Genomic DNA, 20065 nt, shown 5'->3' on the forward strand with positions numbered 1-20065 from the left:
GTGAGTTTGCATTGCATGTGGGGAAGGCGGAGTGATGCATGGATCTAATATTATTTGCTACTATCACGGTTGACTCTCCTGACTATCCTACTTGAACATTTTCATTTATTTACTACATTTATTTACTACAAGATAGAGCTGCACGATTCTGGATAAATTGAGAATCACTATTTTTTTGCTTAGAATAAAGATCACGATTCTAAAGAACTTTTTTATTTAAAAAAAATAAAATACCCTAAACATTAGGTTATCAAACAAGATGGTAATAAAATAAGAGATAATACTCTTTGCTTCAATCAAATTTAAAGAAATGTAATGAAAAATAAATGTAATGTGTAAAGGGTATTTTTTTTTTTTTTTATTAGTACTCACCGATACCTACCCTAGCTTTTTTGTTTACACTTCAGCTGTCAGCAATGTTACAAATTATTGAAAATTTATTTTACAAACTAAATACTTTTTTTTTTTTTATTTTGCACATTGTTCAACGTGAAACGTGTAAAATGTGTTAAAGCTGTAAAAATGTTAAATGAACAAAGCAAACAAAATTTTTTTTAAATTATTAACAGTTTATAAAATATAAGTAAATAAATAAAAAATCAGCAGGAAAATAATATGTAAATGGAGAAGGAGAATAAGGAGTTATCAAGGCTGATTAGAGTAAATTAAGGGTTAATAAGCGGTAGAACAGAGGAACAATTTAATAAAAACAAAAAGAAAATACAATGTTTCTTTCTTTGATCTGTCTCTGTCAGCTCTGAGCGACCTTGTTCATAAACATTGCCGGCTGCTTTTTTTTTTTTGACAGTTGTAAGCAGGGGAACTGCTCTGCACTTTTTACATGAATCGTGGAAATGCTGGATTAAGATCCTGTGGGGGAGGGGGGGGGTGTCGAATCGAGATCACTATCTTTTAACGATTAATCGTGCAGCTCTACAACACTATGAAATATTTTCTTTCATTTTGGTTGTATATGACATGATGTGGAGGAGGTGACAACGCTAGACATCAATAGTGGATCTGTATGAAGAACTGTACTTGCAATTTTTGCAATAAGCGTGTGGGCTGTTCTATTTATTGAGACAGCATTTGTGTCTGGTGAGTGGTCACTTTTTTTACTTCTATATATCCAAATAAACGGATATATCACTGTGGACTATATTGACATACCAGTTGGTATCCATTAGATTTTTGGTTGTTCGATGAAGGACTATTGCATATTTTTCACTATTTTGGTCTTAGTACCCAGAGCGTTGCGATTTGTTAGTCTTTTAAGTGAAAGTATTGCATTTACCATATAAGCAGAGTATATTCCACACTTGGTAGGTAGCAGTGTGTAAAGTATTGCACATATACTGTGTGAACAGTGAGTGTGGCACAAATGTGGCAGTGTGCCCATGTGTGTGTATTACATGTGTGATATTCAGTCATTTGACCTCGGCGTTGATCAGTAGCAGACCACACACACGCACGCACGCACTCACACACGCTTAGCGCGCTCTCTTGCCTTACTTTCAGTCTCTCCTCTGCTGTCCTCCCCCTCTAGCCGCAAATGCCCGCCATCCTCCCGTTGCTGCCCTGGCCTCCAGCCTCTTCCCACCACCCTCTGCTCTTCCCCCTCTTGGACCCCATCGTTTTAGTGTCCCTGTCGTCCCTTGCCCACTGGCACCCAGCTCCCACTTTTTCCTGACTGGCCCGGCCTCCTTTACCCACTCACTGGGCGCCAAGCATGCGGGCAAGAGGCCAGGCTGCCTTAATGGAGTAATGAGCAGCGCCAAGATTGAGGGAACAGCCAATCGAGGGGAAGTGCGTGGATGGAATGCAGAAGGATGGAGAAGGCAGCACAACAAGGTGGTTTCAATAGAGCACAGAACAATCGAACATCTGAAGCATACGTACAATGGACACTACATAAACCAGACTGGCCGTCTCTCCTGATGAAGCTGGTGCTCATTAAATACTGAATATTTCAACATAAATCATGTCTAAAACAAAGCAGGATGGGGCTCCCTTGTGCAGGTCCTAATGGGACAGGGGGTAAACTCATGAGTTCACTCACTCATGGGTGTGTAATTATAAAACAATTTGGGGTGCAATAGCATAAAATTCATAAAACTGTCCCTGAGAAAAAATAAAGAGAGATCCTCTTCAATATGGGCATTTGTAAAGAGAGAAGAAAGTGAGATCAATGCAAAAACTGCATCAGGCATACTGAGAATCTATCACTAAACCTGTACAGGAAAAATATGGGGCCACCATTTCTTCTGAAGATACTAGTCCCCACTGACTGCAATACTTTGAGTAACTAACCTGGAACAAGCACACAGCAAGTAAAGTCTGAGCAAAAGTCAGAGCTCCCAATACGCATGCTTATTCCTGGTCTGTGACTCAATGGGGTTGGTTTACTAAAACAGGAGAGTGCAACATCTGGTGTAGCTCTGCATGGAAACCAATCAGCTTCCAGGTGATTTTGTCAACGCTAAATTGAAAAAGCTGAAGTGAAAAACTGAATGGCTACCACCGTGCATAGCTGCACCAGATTTTGCACTCTACCGTTTTAGTAAATCAGCCCCAATGAGTTCAGAAGAGCATGATAGATAGCCAGGCAACTGGAATGTGTTGCGGAGATCAACAATGGCAGTCTACTTATTTCCTAAGTACGGATTTCTTAAAGGGCCTATTTATACTTGTCTGTCATTTTTAAAAAGCAAAACCTATGAATTATGCTGCATTAAATTAGAAATCTAATTTTTTTCTACAGTATGTGACTGGTTCACATCTATGCCACAATTTAGCGTGAAAGGGAAACTATATAGGCCCGTGCGTAATTAAGTCTTACATACGTCACTTTGAACAGTGCATGGAATGTTGTGAATCCAGATATAAAAGGTGAACTCTTATAAAAACCCTGCATATGTTCCCCCAATCTCCCCCTATCAATTACATCCCAAACATATGAAAAATGCAGATCAGACCTGCTTGTAGTTGCCCATTGGAGCAGAAGTACCTTGGAAGAATCGGATGTAAAGAATACTTGGCACACTGGAAAGCTGGGCAGTGTAAAGCAGAACAGTGCTGCATCTGAGGTCTGTGTTTGGGTAAAATAGATAGCAGAGAGGTGGTGAAACCTGTAAATAGTTTTTAAAAAAGAGTATCCTTTTGGACAATTCTCTTCCTGGTAACACTCTATTAAACATGGTGTCAGTGAAAAATGAAGTGAGAGGAAGTGTCCTCAATAGGGATATCAAAAGCAATTGGAGGTATGGGTGCCTAGTCACCAGCTATGCGCTGCGGTTCCTGGTTCCTTCCTCTCACCGCCGACACTACAGGATACAGAATGAACATAGGAAGGACCCACAGAGTGCAGTGGGGACCAGGCATCTGAAGCACCTGGAAGTATGCTGGATAATGAAGATATTTCAGCCAGAGGGGGGGGGGGGGGGCAGGAAAGTATTATCTATTTACTTTTCAGGGATGTTTTGATGTTTTGAGTTTGAAGATTTAAAGCGGAACTAACCCCCTCTATCCTTTCCAGCTAAGGAAGCTACCATCTTAGCCCCGGTTTGATCTGTAGTTGCCATGGTGCTGCACATGTGACACGTTATGACACCAGCCACTTGATTGCTTAACGGTTCTCTTAAAGGAGACGTACAGCCAAAGCTGTACTTCTACTATGGATCACAGGAGTTTGTTCTGCACTACTGTGACCTGTTTTCCGCATGTCACAGAGCCAGTCCAGGCTCAGGAAGGATCGGGACCATATGGTCGGGATACGCCCTCATGCCAGGGACCGGAACCCAGCTCAGCCTCTCAGCCACTGAGAGGCTGAGCCAGCCACTTCCACCGGCCTCCACAGCCCAGCGCTCCAGTAAGCACAGTCACCAGCTCTCTGCTCACAGAGCTGTGAGAACCGAGTGATCGGCAGCGTTTGATTGCTCAGTTCTCAGTGTTAGAACAGGCGAGGGACAGATGCTGCATCCACCTAGGTAAGTTTGATTTAAAAAAAATAAATAAAAACAACAAATCCCATACTTCTCTTTTAGAGCACAAGCAATTGTGAAGTTTATCAATAACAGCATGCCTTGAATTTAACTTTTGGGAACAAGTTAAATCGGAAGGTTTAGTTCCGCTTTAGGAAAGTGACTTATTTTAAAAATGCAACCAGCTGAGGACTCATATGTATAGGCTGCAGATATCTGACAATGGGGATCATCACACAGGGAGGTATAAGATCTAAGCTATATGGGCAAATTTAAACCCTTGCAAACAAACAAAAAAAAAATTGCACAAAAATAATACTCAGCCGTAAAGAACAGATTGAAAAAGCCCTTGGGGCTTTTATCATTTTAATCTCTTGCAAATGGCAGTCACCTTAGTATGAGAAAAAAGAGAAGGGGGCAAGAGGAGGCCTCCTAAAAAAGATGGTCCGCTCAAGAACAAACTGTTGTGAACCTGAAAAAACTTTATTGTGTCAATTTACTAAATAGAAACATAATCCACTAACCATGTATATTTAAAAATAGGGCAAAGAAAGTCCTATTGTGTGCTGGTGGCCACCACAGACATTACACATACATCAAAATTTCATGCACTCCCACTCATCAAATTAGTGTCACTGAAGACCCGGGTCTGTACAATTTTCATGGGACTTTCTTTGCCCTATTTTTAAATATACATGGTTAGTGGATTATGTTTCTATTTAGTAAATTGACACAATAAAGTTTTTTCAGGTTCACAACAGTTTGTTCTTGAGCGGACCATCTTTTTTAGGAGGCCTCCTCTTGCCCCCTTCTCTTTTTTCTCATATATATCTTTATGGTCCATTGAACAACTATCTGATAGCTTGTTAGCTACACACCATTGAGTTAATTGACAAATGATTTGGGTAACCTTAGGGGTATAATTAATTTGATTAATTGTTTTATTGGGTGGTAAATCCCCCTTTCCCCTATCCGTCTTCCCCTGAACCTATTCTTGGATGAATTAAGGTGTCCTCTCCTCTTTTTTCAGTCACCTTAGTAGCCTAGAGCTATATAGGAGTTTTTAAAGCGGTAGCAAAGTCAAAAAAGTGACTTTACCATACAGATAAGATTATATAAAAAGTCTCACCTGTAGGTGCCTTTAAACAGTCTCAACTTGCGCCATTTAGAAGGTAAAAGCATCGGCTTAAGCGGATGAAGTAATTGGTGCATGCGCAGAACACAGAGTGTGCCATGGATGCATAGAGCACTGTGTCCCATCATGGTCCGCGAACCCAAAAGGAAGACTGGGCAAAGATGGAAGCGCTGGGAGCAATGACAGTGCTCTGGAGGGCTCTGTTTGTAAAGTTAGTCTGCCAAAACGTGCCAGTACACATTGCAACCTAGAACATTATGGTATTGACCTGCAGGGTATCATTGGATTTTTTATTTTTTATTTTTTTTAATTTACTACCACTTTAACTAACTCAATGGTGCTACTAAAATCACAAGCACACAATCGCTAGGAGTAGCAACTGATTGCTAAATAAATGGACAAATGGCTCCCTATGGAGCAAACTTACAAACAGCGTGTAGCAACAATCAGTCTTGCATGATGGCACAATGTTCCAGTCATGTGCAACAGATCGCTACAAGATGCTGCTCATGTTTGGCGCCAGCCTTCTGAAGTGACTGCCAGCAAGTAGTTGAAGCAACCATTAAAACCAGGCAGATATAAAAAAAGACACAAATGAATGTAACTCTATATTAATACATTAAAAAAAATGAAATGCATTGTGACTAAACACAGCATGGTTTGAGACTATTGCACTCCCTGTACAGCAAATCTCAGAGAAGGGAGAGAGAAAAGCAGCAGTTGATCAAATGTGTTGCGCTGCAAAGAGCATGCCGAAAGGAAAGAGTGACAGAGAGCTGAGCTTGTGCTGCTTCTCCTTTCACTGTCCAGTCACAGAGTGGAAGGGAAGGAGACCAGTAAGTAAAAGTTAAACTGCAAAGAACAGTCAGGTTCCCTCCCGTCAGGCGGAATAGTGCTGTGTGGCAGAGTTGTGTAAATCTCAGGAATGGATAGGCAGTTATACAAATCCTTTTATCAGGAAAAGTATCTCTCATATGTATTTCTTCTGTATATCTAGTTGTTTGCCTGGAATTCAGCTTTAAGCAGTTTGCATCTTCAACATCTCTACTAATATATAAGTTTTAATTTGACTCAGCCATTAGTTAACTGCATAGTGTTAAAGGCTTATTTTTTATTTTTTAAGTACTGGTGTCATATCTCTAATAATCAACAGCATCAAATGCATTCTCGTGCTAGATACTGGGATGATTACTGAAATAAAATGCCACTTTCCTTTGAGAGACTTCAAGCAATCAATGCTGTGCTCTCCCAAGAAGACTGGAATAAAAGTAAAGCTTGTGTCTATTTGTAACCAATTACTTTTCTCCTTTTCAATGATACAAACAAGTTGTTGGGTTGCTATTGCAACAAGTGCAAATGCTAAATGTGCCAATGCTTCTAAAATTCAGTCAGTTACTTTCTCATAATTTATGAAAGGGTCGAAAAACCTAAAATGATGCCAATGCCATGTTTGTTTTTAAAAGTGCAGGCTCTGGGGCTGCCATTGTGGCTTCTCTAATGACCAGGACTTTGACCTGGAACAAATATTTAGGAGAGGAACCCAGACTGGTTCTAGGTCAGTGATGGAGTAGGTAGTGAAGTCAGGGACATATCAGTACTGGGAAGAGAGAGTTTAAAAATGAATGTGAATTTAAAGAGCCCGTTCACACCTTTGCAGTGCAGTAGCATGTTAAAGTGCATTAGCGCATTGCAGGGCCATTAACTGTGAAAAAATGGCAACGCGCTACCAATCGCTGCATTTGACGCAATGCAGGAGCACACCCTGGTTAGAACGGACCCTGAAGAAAACCTATACTAAGAGAAATATGAAGACTGCCATCCTGAATATCTCAGTGTAAATTTACTTTACATACAAAGCAGTTACATGGAACGGACACATGGGAAATTATTAATACCAAATCTGGTGAAAACAGAGATTTCTTTGCTTTTGATCATCCTTTAACACTGGGCATGCCATCAATTTATAAAAGTGTAGAATGGCAAGAGGGTAAAAAAAAACTTCTCTGGAAAAAAAAAAAAAAAAAAAATGAAAAAAAAGTGCAACAGTTAAGGAGGAAGTAAACGTCGTTTACTGACTTTTACCTATAGGTAGGCCTATAATAAGGCTTACCTGTAGGTAGTGTAAATATCTACTAAATGTGCACCATTTAGGAGATTTTTACATTACATGCAGCCAGTAACCTCACTGGCAAATGCGCTCTGAAAGAATGGCCAACCGTGCCGTTCATTTCCGAGCCCTGTGCCGTGAAAGGTGGCTCCCGCTCACAAGCGTGGGAATGACATCATCACGGCTCCAGCCAGTCACAAAGTTGGAGCCCGCGAACCCAGAAGCAAGATGGGTGAAGATGGAAGCGGCTGCAGTGCTGACATCATGGAAATGGAACAGCTTTGTTTTAAGGCAAGTTTTACATAATGTGCTAGTATGTGATGTACACTAGCATAATATGACTTTTACCTTGCAGGGTAAAAAAAAAAAGCAAAAAAAAAAAAATGAACACTATGATAGTTCAATGATTTCCTCCTGTCAGTGTATTTGCCTGACCCATACGGGATGTATGGGTACACAGATATACTGACAAGATCTGAATAAGACTTGCATGGAACCAGTGAAGACCTGATTGCTGATGCAATGCTTTACAGGCATTGCACCAAAAATTATAAATGCACATTTTTTACCTGCAAAAAAAATAGCATTTATTATTTTTTTTCTAAAAGTTGAACTTATTCTTTAAAGTGTAACTTTACCCATAACAACTTGATAAAAATAATGTTCTTTGGCAAGAAACATACATTCCACATTAATAGTTATGCTACCAAAATTAGTGGGTGCTGTAAATTGCCTCCAGCATAGTTACTGTTTCTTCTTGCTGGAGGCTGCCATTTTGCTGAAGCTCAGAGTCACTGAGCAGAAGTAAATCATAAAGAGGAACTAAACTCATCGATTTAACAGTTCCAAAAAACATTACACTCCTGGAATGCCACTGTCACATTTGCTTGCGTCCTCAAACTGTCAAACCATCAAATGGCTGGTGTCTTAACTGATCACATGTGCAGCACCCATGGCAGTTGTAGATCAAACAGAAGCAGCTTCCTTGGCTATAATGGACAGGAGGGTTGAATTCCGCTTGAAGGCTGTCAGCAGATCAGCCTATACAAACTCGGCAATGCCTAAAAATAGAGAGCAACTGAGCATGTGCAGAGTAGGGTGAGACAGTGTACTACTGGATTTTAACCACTTGCCGACCACCCGCCGTCATTCAAATGCAGCAGGTCGGCATGATCCCAGGAGCCATCGTAGCTACACGTCGGCTTCTTTAAGCGGGATAGCAGGTGCGCGCCCACAGCACTCAAGGGGTGCTGATGCTCGTGACCGGCGGTCGCGATAACCGCCGGCCACGAGAAACAGAACAGGGACGGGTGTGTGTAAACACACAAATCCCTGTCCTGTTCTGAGAGGAGATTCAGATTGTGAGTTCCTAATAGCTAGGATCCACGATCTGTCATCTCCTATAGTCAGCCCCCTCACCCTACAGTTAGAACACACAGTCAGGGAACACAGTTAACTCTTTGATCGCCCCCTTGTGTTAACCCTTTCTCTGCCAGTGACATTTATACAGTAATTAGTGCATTTTTATAGCACTGATTGCTGTATAATTATCAACCGGCCCAAAAATGTGTCAAAAGTGTCCGACATAATGTCGCAGTCACGATAAAAAAAAAATAATTCGCAGATCGCCACCATTACTAGTAAAAAAAAAGTAATAATAATATTGATAAAATGCCATAAATCTATCCCCTATTATGTAGATGCTATAACTTTTGCACAAACCAATCAATATACACTTATTGCGATTTTTTAATCAAAAATATGTAGAAGAATACATATCGGCCTAAACTGAGAAAAAAAATATTGTGTTTTTTTTTTTTTTTTTTTTTTTAATTGGGAATATTATAGCAAAAGTACAAAATATTGTTTTTTTTTTCAAAATTGTCGCTTTTTTTTGTTTATAGCACAAAAAATTAAAACCGCAGAGATGATCAAATACCACCAAAAGAAAGCTCTGTTTGTGGGAAAAAAGGATGTCAATTTGTTTGGGTACAGCATCGCATGGCCACGCAATTGTCAGTTAAAGTGACGCAGTGCCGTATCACAAAAAGTGCTCTGGTCATTGAGCAGCCAAATCTTCCGGGGGCGAAGTGCTTAAATAATATAGAAACTTATTTTTAATGTTTTACATAGCTGTACCTGCAAAAGGGGCCTGCCTGAAGTGATCTAGAAGGACTTAATTTTCTGACTAAAAATCGACTTTATAGCTGAACACGAGACAAAAAGACACAAATGAATGCTGGTATGAGCCTTTTGTGGTCCCTGTACAGCAGACCTCAAACTGTGTGAAGGACAGGAAGCTCTAGTAGCCAATCGGTTGTGCTGTAGTGCTAAGGTATTGACAACAGGCATGCTAATAGGAGAACACAGCAGTGTAACAGAGAGATGAACTCAGTGTGCTTCTTCTCTTTCACTGTCCAGTCAAAGGCTGGGGGGGGGGGGGACCATAACTAACAGTGATACTGAACCAGAGAAGAAAAAAAATCAGGTCACTCTGCCAAGCAGGGCTGTGCTGCGTGGCAAAGATGTGTAAATGTCAGTACCAGATTGAAGAGAAATAGAAATCAATTGGCAGGTAAAACCACTGCTATACGTATATTCTGTCTGTGTATTTAGCTGGCTGTTGGAGGTTCAGCTTTAACAAAAATTAATTCTTTAGCTTTTCTCCAAGGGAGGTTAAAATAGTCAAAATTTTAGAGGTGAAATTTCCACGTTTAAAAAAAAAAAAATAATAATAATAATTTCACTGCAATAACACAATAATGAACAAAAATGAAGCATAGTAGGGAAAAAAATACACCATGGCCTTTAATAAACAGGAAAAATGGTTTCCTGTGAGAAGAAATGAGAAAGTGGAAAAATCTGGATTCGACACCTTTATAAATAAGCCTCTTAAAGAACATCAGAAATAGGCAAGTACTTCAGTAAAAAGCACAGTACAACTAGAAACAAGTCATCCACCTAAAAAAATTGATTTTTTTCACCTATTCCTAAAAAGTTCATTATTATTTAATAAGTCAGCCAGTTAAAGTGGAACTAAACCCATTGATTTAACATTTCAAAAACATTTACATTGAAGGCATACCGGGATTGCTAACTGTCACATTAGTTGTGCTCTCAACCAAACTGTCAAACCATCAAATGGATGGTGTCATAACTGATCACATGTGCAGCGCCATGGCAGGTGCAGATCAAAAAGAGACTTATGCCGGCCATACACGGTTCGGATTTCGAAAGAATTTTCTTTCGAAAATCGTATCAAAGAATTTTCGTACGAATTTCGCACCATTAGTGGGCTGCAACAACAGCCGATTTTTGTGCGGCAATCAAATTTGAGGAATCAGACATGTTGGAAAAACGAACGATTTTCTAATCAATGATGGGAGAATCATGCGAGAAATGTAATAAGAAAAGAAAATTTACAGAGAGAAAAGAAGATTCCCGCCCACGAAAATTCTTTTCTGTAGCAACACGAGGTGAAATTGAAGGCTTGGTTGGACGAATTTCGAAAATCAATGGTGGCATCATCGGAACACAAAAAAAACAAACTTTCTGATTTTGAAAAGAAAATTTGTTCGAAATTCGACCGTGTATGGCCTGCTTAAGATGGCAACTCCCTTGGCTGAAAAGGATGGGAGGGGTTTAGTTTCCCTTTAAGTGTTATAATTCTAATTACAACATTACAGGTCTTCACATGTAATTTTTGCTACTTTGAATATTGTATTTTTAAGGTGACCCCGTCATTAAAATTTCAACTGGAAAACAGGCATAACCCATTCTTCATTCAGGAGAAGTCCTCCACACTTCCATGATTATCAATCTCCTGGGTTCTACAACGCTCACAGTTTTCTCCTGCCAACTTCTGTAATGGTTCTGAGGTTAGAGGAAGGAACCACTGAGCTTTGTTGTTATTGAGTCATCGGTAACAGAAAAGTATGTAGACCCTCACTTTTTGTTGCATGCATGGCCATTTGTGGATTCTATTTTTAATGACAGGGTAGCGTTAAAATACATATGGTAATTTTATTACTATGTGCAACTCTAATAGAGTAATGTTTAAATTAAATTAATTTCGATCATTTGTAAAGGAGAGTAGTTTGGCGATTTACAGCCCTACATTTAGCAACGTCAACCGGAGAGCCAGGGGCTGTGAAGAGTCTGAGTCCTTATTTGAAATGAAACCGGTGGAGACAGACTGGTTTTACAGGAAACCTCTATTCAAAATAATATGGAGGCTTGGACTGATGACCTCTTTTGGCTGATATGCGGATATATTGGATTTCATGCTTTCTAGATCATTGACTGTTTTTGTGGTGTGCTTGGTTTTGGTTACTATGTAACGATAAAGTCATTGCATCAGCATGACTGGCAGGCAAATAGCAATTTAGGAGGAGGTCAACAAATGCAGCTCCTGAAACTTAGCAGAGGTTCTTTTAATTGACGGTGCTTTTTTTTTTTTTTTTTTTTTTTTTTTACAGTTGTGTGAACATCTGTGGAAGGAACCCCTTTACCAAAAAGTGTTCTCTAATGTGCATCCAGCATGGACCTGCACTGTACTGTATCTTTGGAAGCAACCCCATAAACAAACAGTCCATGGGCCCAACTTCCACAGGGCATGGTACCTACTAGATCAAGTCTGTAGGTGCAAAAGAGCCCTTCATTCACTTTAAAGATGAAACAGAGGCCTCCATACACACAGCACAACCAGACCACCCAAACAGGCACAAGGATGCAACTGTATGGAATTGGTGTCATATGATATGCATCCAGTACGGATCTGCACTGTATATTTACACCAACCTCTGTTTCCCATGCAGGAAACATCTAGTCTGACAGGCATTATGCTTTTTGAGCTTGATGGTTGAGCATATGAAGGCCTAACGAGCCTCGTATCAACAGTGTCTTGCCTATAGCAACTAAATTTCCAGAAGTTATCATTCCAGCGCAGGCTAAAAATACAACTGGAAACCAGTTGATTTCAATGGTACCAGCCCTTTTTCTTATTTTAGTACCAATCAGTCCAAGTATGTGAAAGCAATAGGGGCACCAACATATAGTTAACGCCTTTAAAAAAATAAAAGCAGGTTTAGAACTGAAAATGCGGTTAACAAAAATCTAATTTAATCTCTAGAACAATTTGGATCTCCATGCACCAGAGTTAGAGCAGGAGGACGGCCATGTGATGATGTCACCAGTGATACAACTACTGACATCATCACAGCTACTGGAAGCTATGCTGCATATAAGTGTAGACAGAAGTGAAGGGCTGGGTTGGGGAGGGGAGGGGAAGGCTGTTAGAGAGCAGGAAGGGGTAAAGCCAGGATACACACTCGGGTCTAATTGCAGGCTGGTGATGATGCAATGTGATGTCATCAGTTATGGCATAAAACAGGCACATAGGCTTCTTACCGTCAGTATCGGTGTCCTGGTGCCATGGTGGAAATGGGGGCAGTGGACGACCGGGTGAGCGGGCTAGCAGTCGAGCAAGGACATGGATGGGAGAAACTGTGAGCTCCCAGTTGGTGATACCAAAGTCTCGAAGGTGGGCACGGGCGTGACTGGAGAGGCCAGCACGAGTGTCGAAACCAGCACCACAGAATTCACACCGCATCAGGCTGAAGGTACTGGGGTCAAAGTTCGCCACTGCAGAGGGGGAAATGAGATCACCTGATGTCCTGTGCTTTTTCAAAAATGCTCACCCGGCCTCCTTTGATAGTAAATCCCAGCTCAGTTAACTCTAGTGCTAATTTGTCAACAAGCAAACTTAATAAAAAGACCAGCTGAAAGCAACACTAGCTGGATGGCTTACAAAAAGCCACCAGTGCTGCTTTCCCAATGAGGCCAATTTTCTCAAGGCATTCTACTGGTCTTTGCATACATTATGCTTTGTGTACACGTATTCTCTGCCTGTGCTTGTGTTCCAGTCACTGCAGGATGAGTGCATTTAAAGCCAAACTCCGGGAATGAGACAAAAATCTACCCTTGCAGTGGGGCCCCCCTTCACACTACTAGTGGTAAATGCTTTAGACTAGGGTTGCAGGGATAAGGTGTATTACGTAGCTTATTCTTAGCTCCATCGAGAATAAGCAGATTTAGGCCACAACTGCCTGCTCCCCTCCTCATATACAATGCAGGGTTCAAAGCCCTGACCCCACCGATACCCTGGAGCTCAAAAACAGCAATGGAGCCTGCTGGAACTCACATTTTTGGAGCTTTTGGTGTTTTTTGCCAAAGCCCCTGAACACAACTCAATAAAAATCTATGAGGTTGATTTACTAAAGGCAAATAGTCTGTGCACTGCAATTGCTCTAGATCTGAGTAGAATATGCAAGGAAAAGAAAAAGAAAAAATGGCATTTTTGCTTGCACATGATTGGATGATAGAAATCAGCAGAGCTTTCCCTCATTTCTGACCTTCCCCTCAGATCTAGCGCAACTGCACTTGCAGTGCACAAACTATTTACCTTTAGTAAATCAACCCCTTATGTGCTCACACTTTGAGGTTACTAAAGGCAAATTTTGATTTACTAAAGGCAAATATACTGTGCACTGCAAGTGCAGTTGCTCTAGTTCTGAGGGGAAACTCTGAAATGAGGGAAAACTCTGCTGATTTCTATCATCCAATCATGTACAATCAAAATACTGTTTTTTTGGGTTTTTTTCTTGCATGTGATTGGGTATTCTTTGCAAAGTGAAGCTTTACCTCATTTAGTAAGCTCTGGAGCAAGTGTAAGTAAATTTTTCTTTAGTAAATCAACCCCATAGTCTTTTACCAGAGTTTAAAGGGATACTAAAGCTTAGTTTTTTGTTTTTTTTTAAATAACAAACATATACTTACCTCCACTGTGCAGCTCGTTTTGCACAGAGTGGCCCCGAACATCCTCTTCTGGGTTCTCTCACGGCTCCTTCCCGCATTAGATAACCCCCTAGGAGAAGCGCTCTCCCAAGGGTATTACCTTGCGGGCACGCTCCCAAGTCATTCATTCTGTGTGCATAGAAGCCGAATGTATGACTCGGCCCCGCCCCCCTGAGTCACTGGATTTGATTGACAGCAGCGGGAGCCAATGGCTGCGCTGCTATTAATCTATCCAATCAAAGCCGGGACTCCGTGGAGAGGACGACGGTGCGTCCCCGCCGAAGAAGATGAAGGGGCTCAGGTAAGTAAAACGGGGGGCTGGAGGGCCGGTGACTGCCAGGTGTTTTTTCACCCTAATGCATAGGATGCATTAAGGTGAAAAAACACGTACCTTTACAACCCCTTCAAGATAAGCCTGGTTTTAAAGGCAGTAAATTCTTCTCTCCCAAACGCAGAAAAATTGAAAAGAATGAGAAAAGAGTTTTGGCAGAAAAACGCTAGATGTGGCAAAAAGACGTGTACATGCATCTAAAAGTGCGTAAACCACTAGGCACGTTTAGTGCTTGAGCATTAATTCATTTCAATGGCCAGAATTATTCTGGCCAATGAAATGAATTAACACCCAAGCACTTGACGCTGCTAAATGCAGCTAAAAGCGGTACACATTTACCAGCGTCCAGCATTTTTCTGCTGCCAGGAGAAGGGTGTCCAGGGTGTGTCCAGGGTGCATGAACCCACAGTAATACACTTCTGTGTAATCCAAGGCTAAATAAGCATTTAACTCTTGCAGCATGAGGGGGCGCCGCTACCACAGTAGATTTTGTCTCATTCCCGCCATTCAGACCATTTTTGACAAAGCAACAAGTTTGTTCTAACTGTCACTCCCAAGCAGTATATATTCACCCTTTCTTCCATCTCCCACGTCTCCGTTCATTGTTGGGAGTTGAAGAAAATGCTCAGTACTTCTGGTTTTGGAGCTTGTGACCTATTATATGACAGAGCTAGGCGAATCGGCACTGCCAATTGAGTCCAAAGCCCTGTGTAAGCGATGACCTTGGCCCGTTATAGCTTACATAGAGCTTCCCTTTCACTTCCAGTGACTGAATGGAATGAGGAGGGAGCAAGGAAAGGTAAGTGTATACATCTGGGGAGGTCATAAACACGAACCTGTTGCTTTATCCTGTATGGGGAAAAACACTTTTCACTTTAAAATGCACCTGACATGAGAAAAATGTGGGAGCTGCAAATGATGGCCTTCTATTGAAAGCAATAGCTCCCTGGCTGTGACTGGTTTCTATACGTCTGAGTCACAGACAAGCATGGGGCAAATGCAAGTCAAGAAGTTTGAATTCCTTATAGTTCTATTTATTAGGGTCAGTGACTCAAAGTATGGAAACCATTGCATCTGCATTGCAGGCAAACACCTAGCATTTCCAGGAGAGGCCAGCAATGGCAGCCTAGATGTTTATTTTGGGACAAGTTTTTGTATATACAATTCACTTTTCGGAGAAATATCAGGCAGATTATATGAGCAGAAGTATGGCCCACCAACAGTATTTTGTAAGATATGGCCTTGCTGTGAGCAGAAACATGCTGGCAGCGTGCCCAAGTACACAAAGCATTAATCTATACAACTTTCATCGTTTCTTCTCTTGACAGCTCAGCTGAACATCTGCACTATAACTGTGTTTCATAGTGTTCATCCCAGCTTCTCCTGTCATTCAGTGTAAGGTCCTATGCATATGGGGGAATAAGCACCTGATAAGAGATATAACTTAATATCTGATGCATTGCTAAAGAACTAAAGAAGAACTCCTTTAAGAAAAATGATAACCTAGTTCTAATGGTCAATTTGAGGCCAATTTATGCTTTGCCTAAGCTTTAGTCCTTAATACACGTCAATGTGACTCCAAAGCCAGGGCAAGAAAATGCACCTCAAATGGCACTGTACACCACCCCGACATTTTCTAAACAGCTCATTTCTAACTGTCTGAGTACATAGAAGTACCCGTATTTGGTAATTTGATAAGCAGTTTCTGCTTTTTGATGACCTTCATAACTTAATAAGGTCTGAAAAAAATAACAGACTCTCTGCAATATCTAATATTGTCAGACAACCACAATGTACCCAGCTACCAGAGACTATGTCACCATTGCCTAGACCAGGGGTCTCCAAACTGCACTAAAGGGGCTTGATGTGGTCATTTGCTTGCTTTTATCCGGCCTTTGGGGCATTAATGCCCTCACCGGCTTGAACAGTGGGGCATAGTTCCTGCCACTGACACCAACAATGGGGTATCAGCCCTCTCACTGATACCAATGATGGAACACTATTCCTCCCACTGACACCAATGATGGAACACTATTCCTCCCACTGACACCAATGATGGAACACTATTCCTCCCACTGACACCAATGATGGAACACTATTCCTCCCACTGACACCAATTATGGAACACTATTCCCCCCCGCAGACAATAATCATGGGGCACTATCCCTCCCGCTGACAACAATCATGGGGCACTATCCCTCCCGCTGACAACAATCATGGGGCACTATTCCTCCCACAGACACCAATAATGGGGTACTATTCCTCCCATGGGACACTATTACTCGCCCTAATATTAATGCTGGGGAATGGTTTACTTCCAGACACCAAGACATTTTCTTCTCCCACTGGCCACAGTCCGGCCCCCCTAAAGTTTGAAGGACAGTAAACTGGCCCTTTTGGTAAGAAAGTTTGGAGACCCTTGACCTAGACAATAAGTGACATGATGGATCTCAATTCATCATTTCTTATACATAGCAATGAAGAAGTACTTTTACTGCACAATAAAATTAGATTTGGCAATACTGCCCTACTGATCGCTGTGTGATTTTAAATGACAGGTTCATGTTCAGCACTATTTTCATCAATTTTAAGAACATAAACCCACTAAATTTCTGAGTAAAACACCTCAAACCTTCGACACAGTGCCTTGAAAAAGTGTTCATACCCCTTGAAATTTTCCACATTTTGTCATGTTACAACCAAAAATGTAAATGTATTTTATTGAGATTTTATGTGATAGACCAACACAAAGTGGCACATAATTGTGAAGTGGAAGAAAAATGATAATTGGTTTTCAACATTTTTTACAAATAAATATGTGAAAAGTGTGGCGTGCATTTGTATTCAGCCCCCTTTACTCCGATAACCCTAAGATCTAGTGGAACCAACTGTTTTCAGAAGTCACCACCTAATTAGTAAATAGAGTCCACCTGTGTGTAATTTAATCTCAGTATAAATACAGCTGTTCTGTGAAGCCCTCAGAGGTTTGTTAGAGAACCTCAGAGAACAAACAGCATTATGAAGGCCAAGGAACACACCAGACAGGTCAGGGATAAAGTTGTGGAAAAGTTTAAAGCAGGGTTAGGTTATAAAAAAATATCCCAAGCTTTGAACATCTCATGGAGCACTGTTCAATCCATCATCCGAAAATGGAAAGACTGACAGGCCGGGCAAGGAGAACATTAATCAGAAAAGCAGCCAAGAGGCCCATGGTAACTCTGGAGGAGCTGCAGAGATCCACAACTCAGGTGGGAGAATCTGTCCACAGGACAACTATTAGTTGTGCACTCCACAAATCTGCCCTTTATAGAAGAGGAGTGGCAAGGAGAAAGCCATTGGTAAAAGACATAAGAAATCCCGTTTGCAGTTTGCGAGAAGCCACGTGGAGGACACAGCAAACATGTGGAAGAAGATGCTCTGGTCAGATGAGACCAAAATTGAACTTTTTTGGCTTAAAAGCAAAATGCTGTGTGGCAGAAAACTAACACTGCACATCACCTTGAACACACCATCCCCACCGTGAAACATGGTGGTGGCAGCATCATGTTGTGGGGATGCTTTTCTTCAGCAGGGACAGGGAAGCTGGTCAGAGTTGATGGGAAGATGGATGGAGCCAAATTCAGGGCAATCTTAGAAAAAACCTGTTTGAGTCTGTAAAAAAAGACTTGACTGGGGTGGAGGTTCACCTTTCAGCAGGACAACAACCCTAAACATACAGCCAGAACTACAATGAAATGGTTTAGATCAAAGCATATTTATGTGTTATAATGGCCCAGTCAAAGTCCAGACCTAAATCCAATTGAGAATTTGTGGCAAATTGGACTTGAAAATTGCTGTTCACAGACACTCTCCATCCAGTCTGACAGAGCTTGCGCTATTTTGCAAAGAAGAATGGACAAAAAGGTCATTCTCTAGATGTGCAAAGCTAATAGAGACATCCCCAAAAAGACTTGCAGCTGTAGTTGCAGTGAAAGGTGGTTCTACAAAGTATTGACTAAGGGGGGCTGAATACAAATGCGCGCCACACTTTTCACATATTTATTTGTAAAATATGTTGAAGACCATTTATCATTTTCCATCCACTTCACAATTATGTGCCACTTTGTGATGGTCTAGGATATAAAATCCCAATAAAATAAATTTACGTTTTTTTGGTTGTAACATGTCAAATTGTGGAAAATTTCAAGGGGTATGAATACTTTAAGGCACTGTATTCAAGGTTAAAAAAACTTAAGCATTAAGGATGGCCACTCTTCCTCAGACTGTCATTACTGTCAATGGTGGGGGCAAGAACAGACATGCATGCCTCACCCCTGATTACCAATGACCCTAAAGCAGGAGGGGGCCAGATATAATTATTATAGTGATCTGATTTAGGAAATCAGCTGACTTTGAAATTAAAATCCCTCCCAGTTTAAAAAAAATGAGAAAATTAAATTGGTTATATTAAGAAATCTAGAAAACTGCCATCTAAAAACTATGGTAATATGACTGGAGTTCTTCTTTAAGCTGATCAGAATGCTCAAGAGGACTACCATTCACTTCTATGGTGAACACAGGTTTTGCGCAAAGCAAAGATCATAGGTGCAGCACACTTTGGTGGACCACAGCTATATTGAACTGCACCCCATCTACCAGTGTAGCGAAGTCCTGATCTTTCTTGTGTCTATATGACAACCACTGTTGCCCTACCTATAGGTAAATAGAGCCTAACTTATGGTGTGCTTATGAGCCCGTGTGCATTTTGCTGTTTGTATTGTGAACAATATTTAATCCTGTGCTACTATATTTTCTAATAACTGCGCATATTCAGATTAGTACAAGACAAAATGATCAACAATCTGTGATTAATTTAGCATTTTTTTACCAGTTAAGACAGTGTGTGAATTATAAAGTACAAAGATACAGTAAAACAAAGAGCATACATATCAAACTTACACTTAACCATGTAGGTAAAACCCCAGTGAGATTATATTTATCGAACTGCATAAAATAAATGTATGAACATTAAAGGAAACCTGTACTGAGAGAAAGAGGGGGGCTTCCATTTCTGATCACCTTGTCTGGCTGTCCTCAAAATCTCACCCTTTAATACATTTAATAATAATTTAGCTCCAGTCAAAAACCTGGAACCAGCATTCAACCAGTGAGGCAAGTGAAACCAAAGACTCCTGATCTGCGTGCTTGTTCCGGGTCAATGAAGCAATGTACTGAAGCCAGCATAATAGCCAATTTACTAGGTGCAGTCAGCAATGGTAACTTCCATGTTTCCCTAACAGGGAGCCCTTAAATGAAGGTGCTGCCATAAAACTATCCAATTTCACCTTTAATCTGAGTAGTTACAATGGGCAAACACCCCTTGGGTTTTTTTTTATTCCAATTTTATAAATGAGCTCTGTGCAACTCATCTGTAGCTATTGGAAGAACTCCAAGAGCCATTTAAAAATATGCTGGTTTAGGTCCAACGAGGTGTATTTTACATCATGGACTTGTCTAATTTTATTTACTATTTACATTTTTACTAAGTGCCAGAAGTACATCTATTACTATACTCTGGTGCTCTGTCAGGAGAGATAGGACCTGCTACACAGCAGCCGCGCCGCCCACCCACCCACCTCTCCAATATTACAGAATACTTTGCATTTTGTGAATGGTTC

General features: G+C 40.9%; 1 protein-coding gene across 4 annotated transcripts in view; it reads right to left on the bottom strand.

The window, feature by feature from the left end:
* LOC141133189 (protein Wiz-like) overlaps positions 1–20065 on the bottom strand; it is a 144754-nt gene that overhangs the window by 89899 nt on the left and 34790 nt on the right. For 3 of the 4 annotated variants that reach the window (XM_073622398.1, XM_073622395.1, XM_073622399.1), the window contains exon 5: positions 12632–12865. The exons of the other annotated variant lie outside the window; for it this stretch is intronic. In XM_073622398.1, the coding sequence (XP_073478499.1) occupies positions 12632–12865 (234 nt within the window). The remainder of the gene's footprint in view (positions 1–12631; positions 12866–20065) is intronic. 4 annotated transcript variants of the gene reach the window in all.

Source organism: Aquarana catesbeiana, linkage group LG03, assembly GCF_042186555.1.
Source record: "Aquarana catesbeiana isolate 2022-GZ linkage group LG03, ASM4218655v1, whole genome shotgun sequence".
Taxonomy (NCBI): Eukaryota; Metazoa; Chordata; class Amphibia; order Anura; family Ranidae; genus Aquarana; species Aquarana catesbeiana.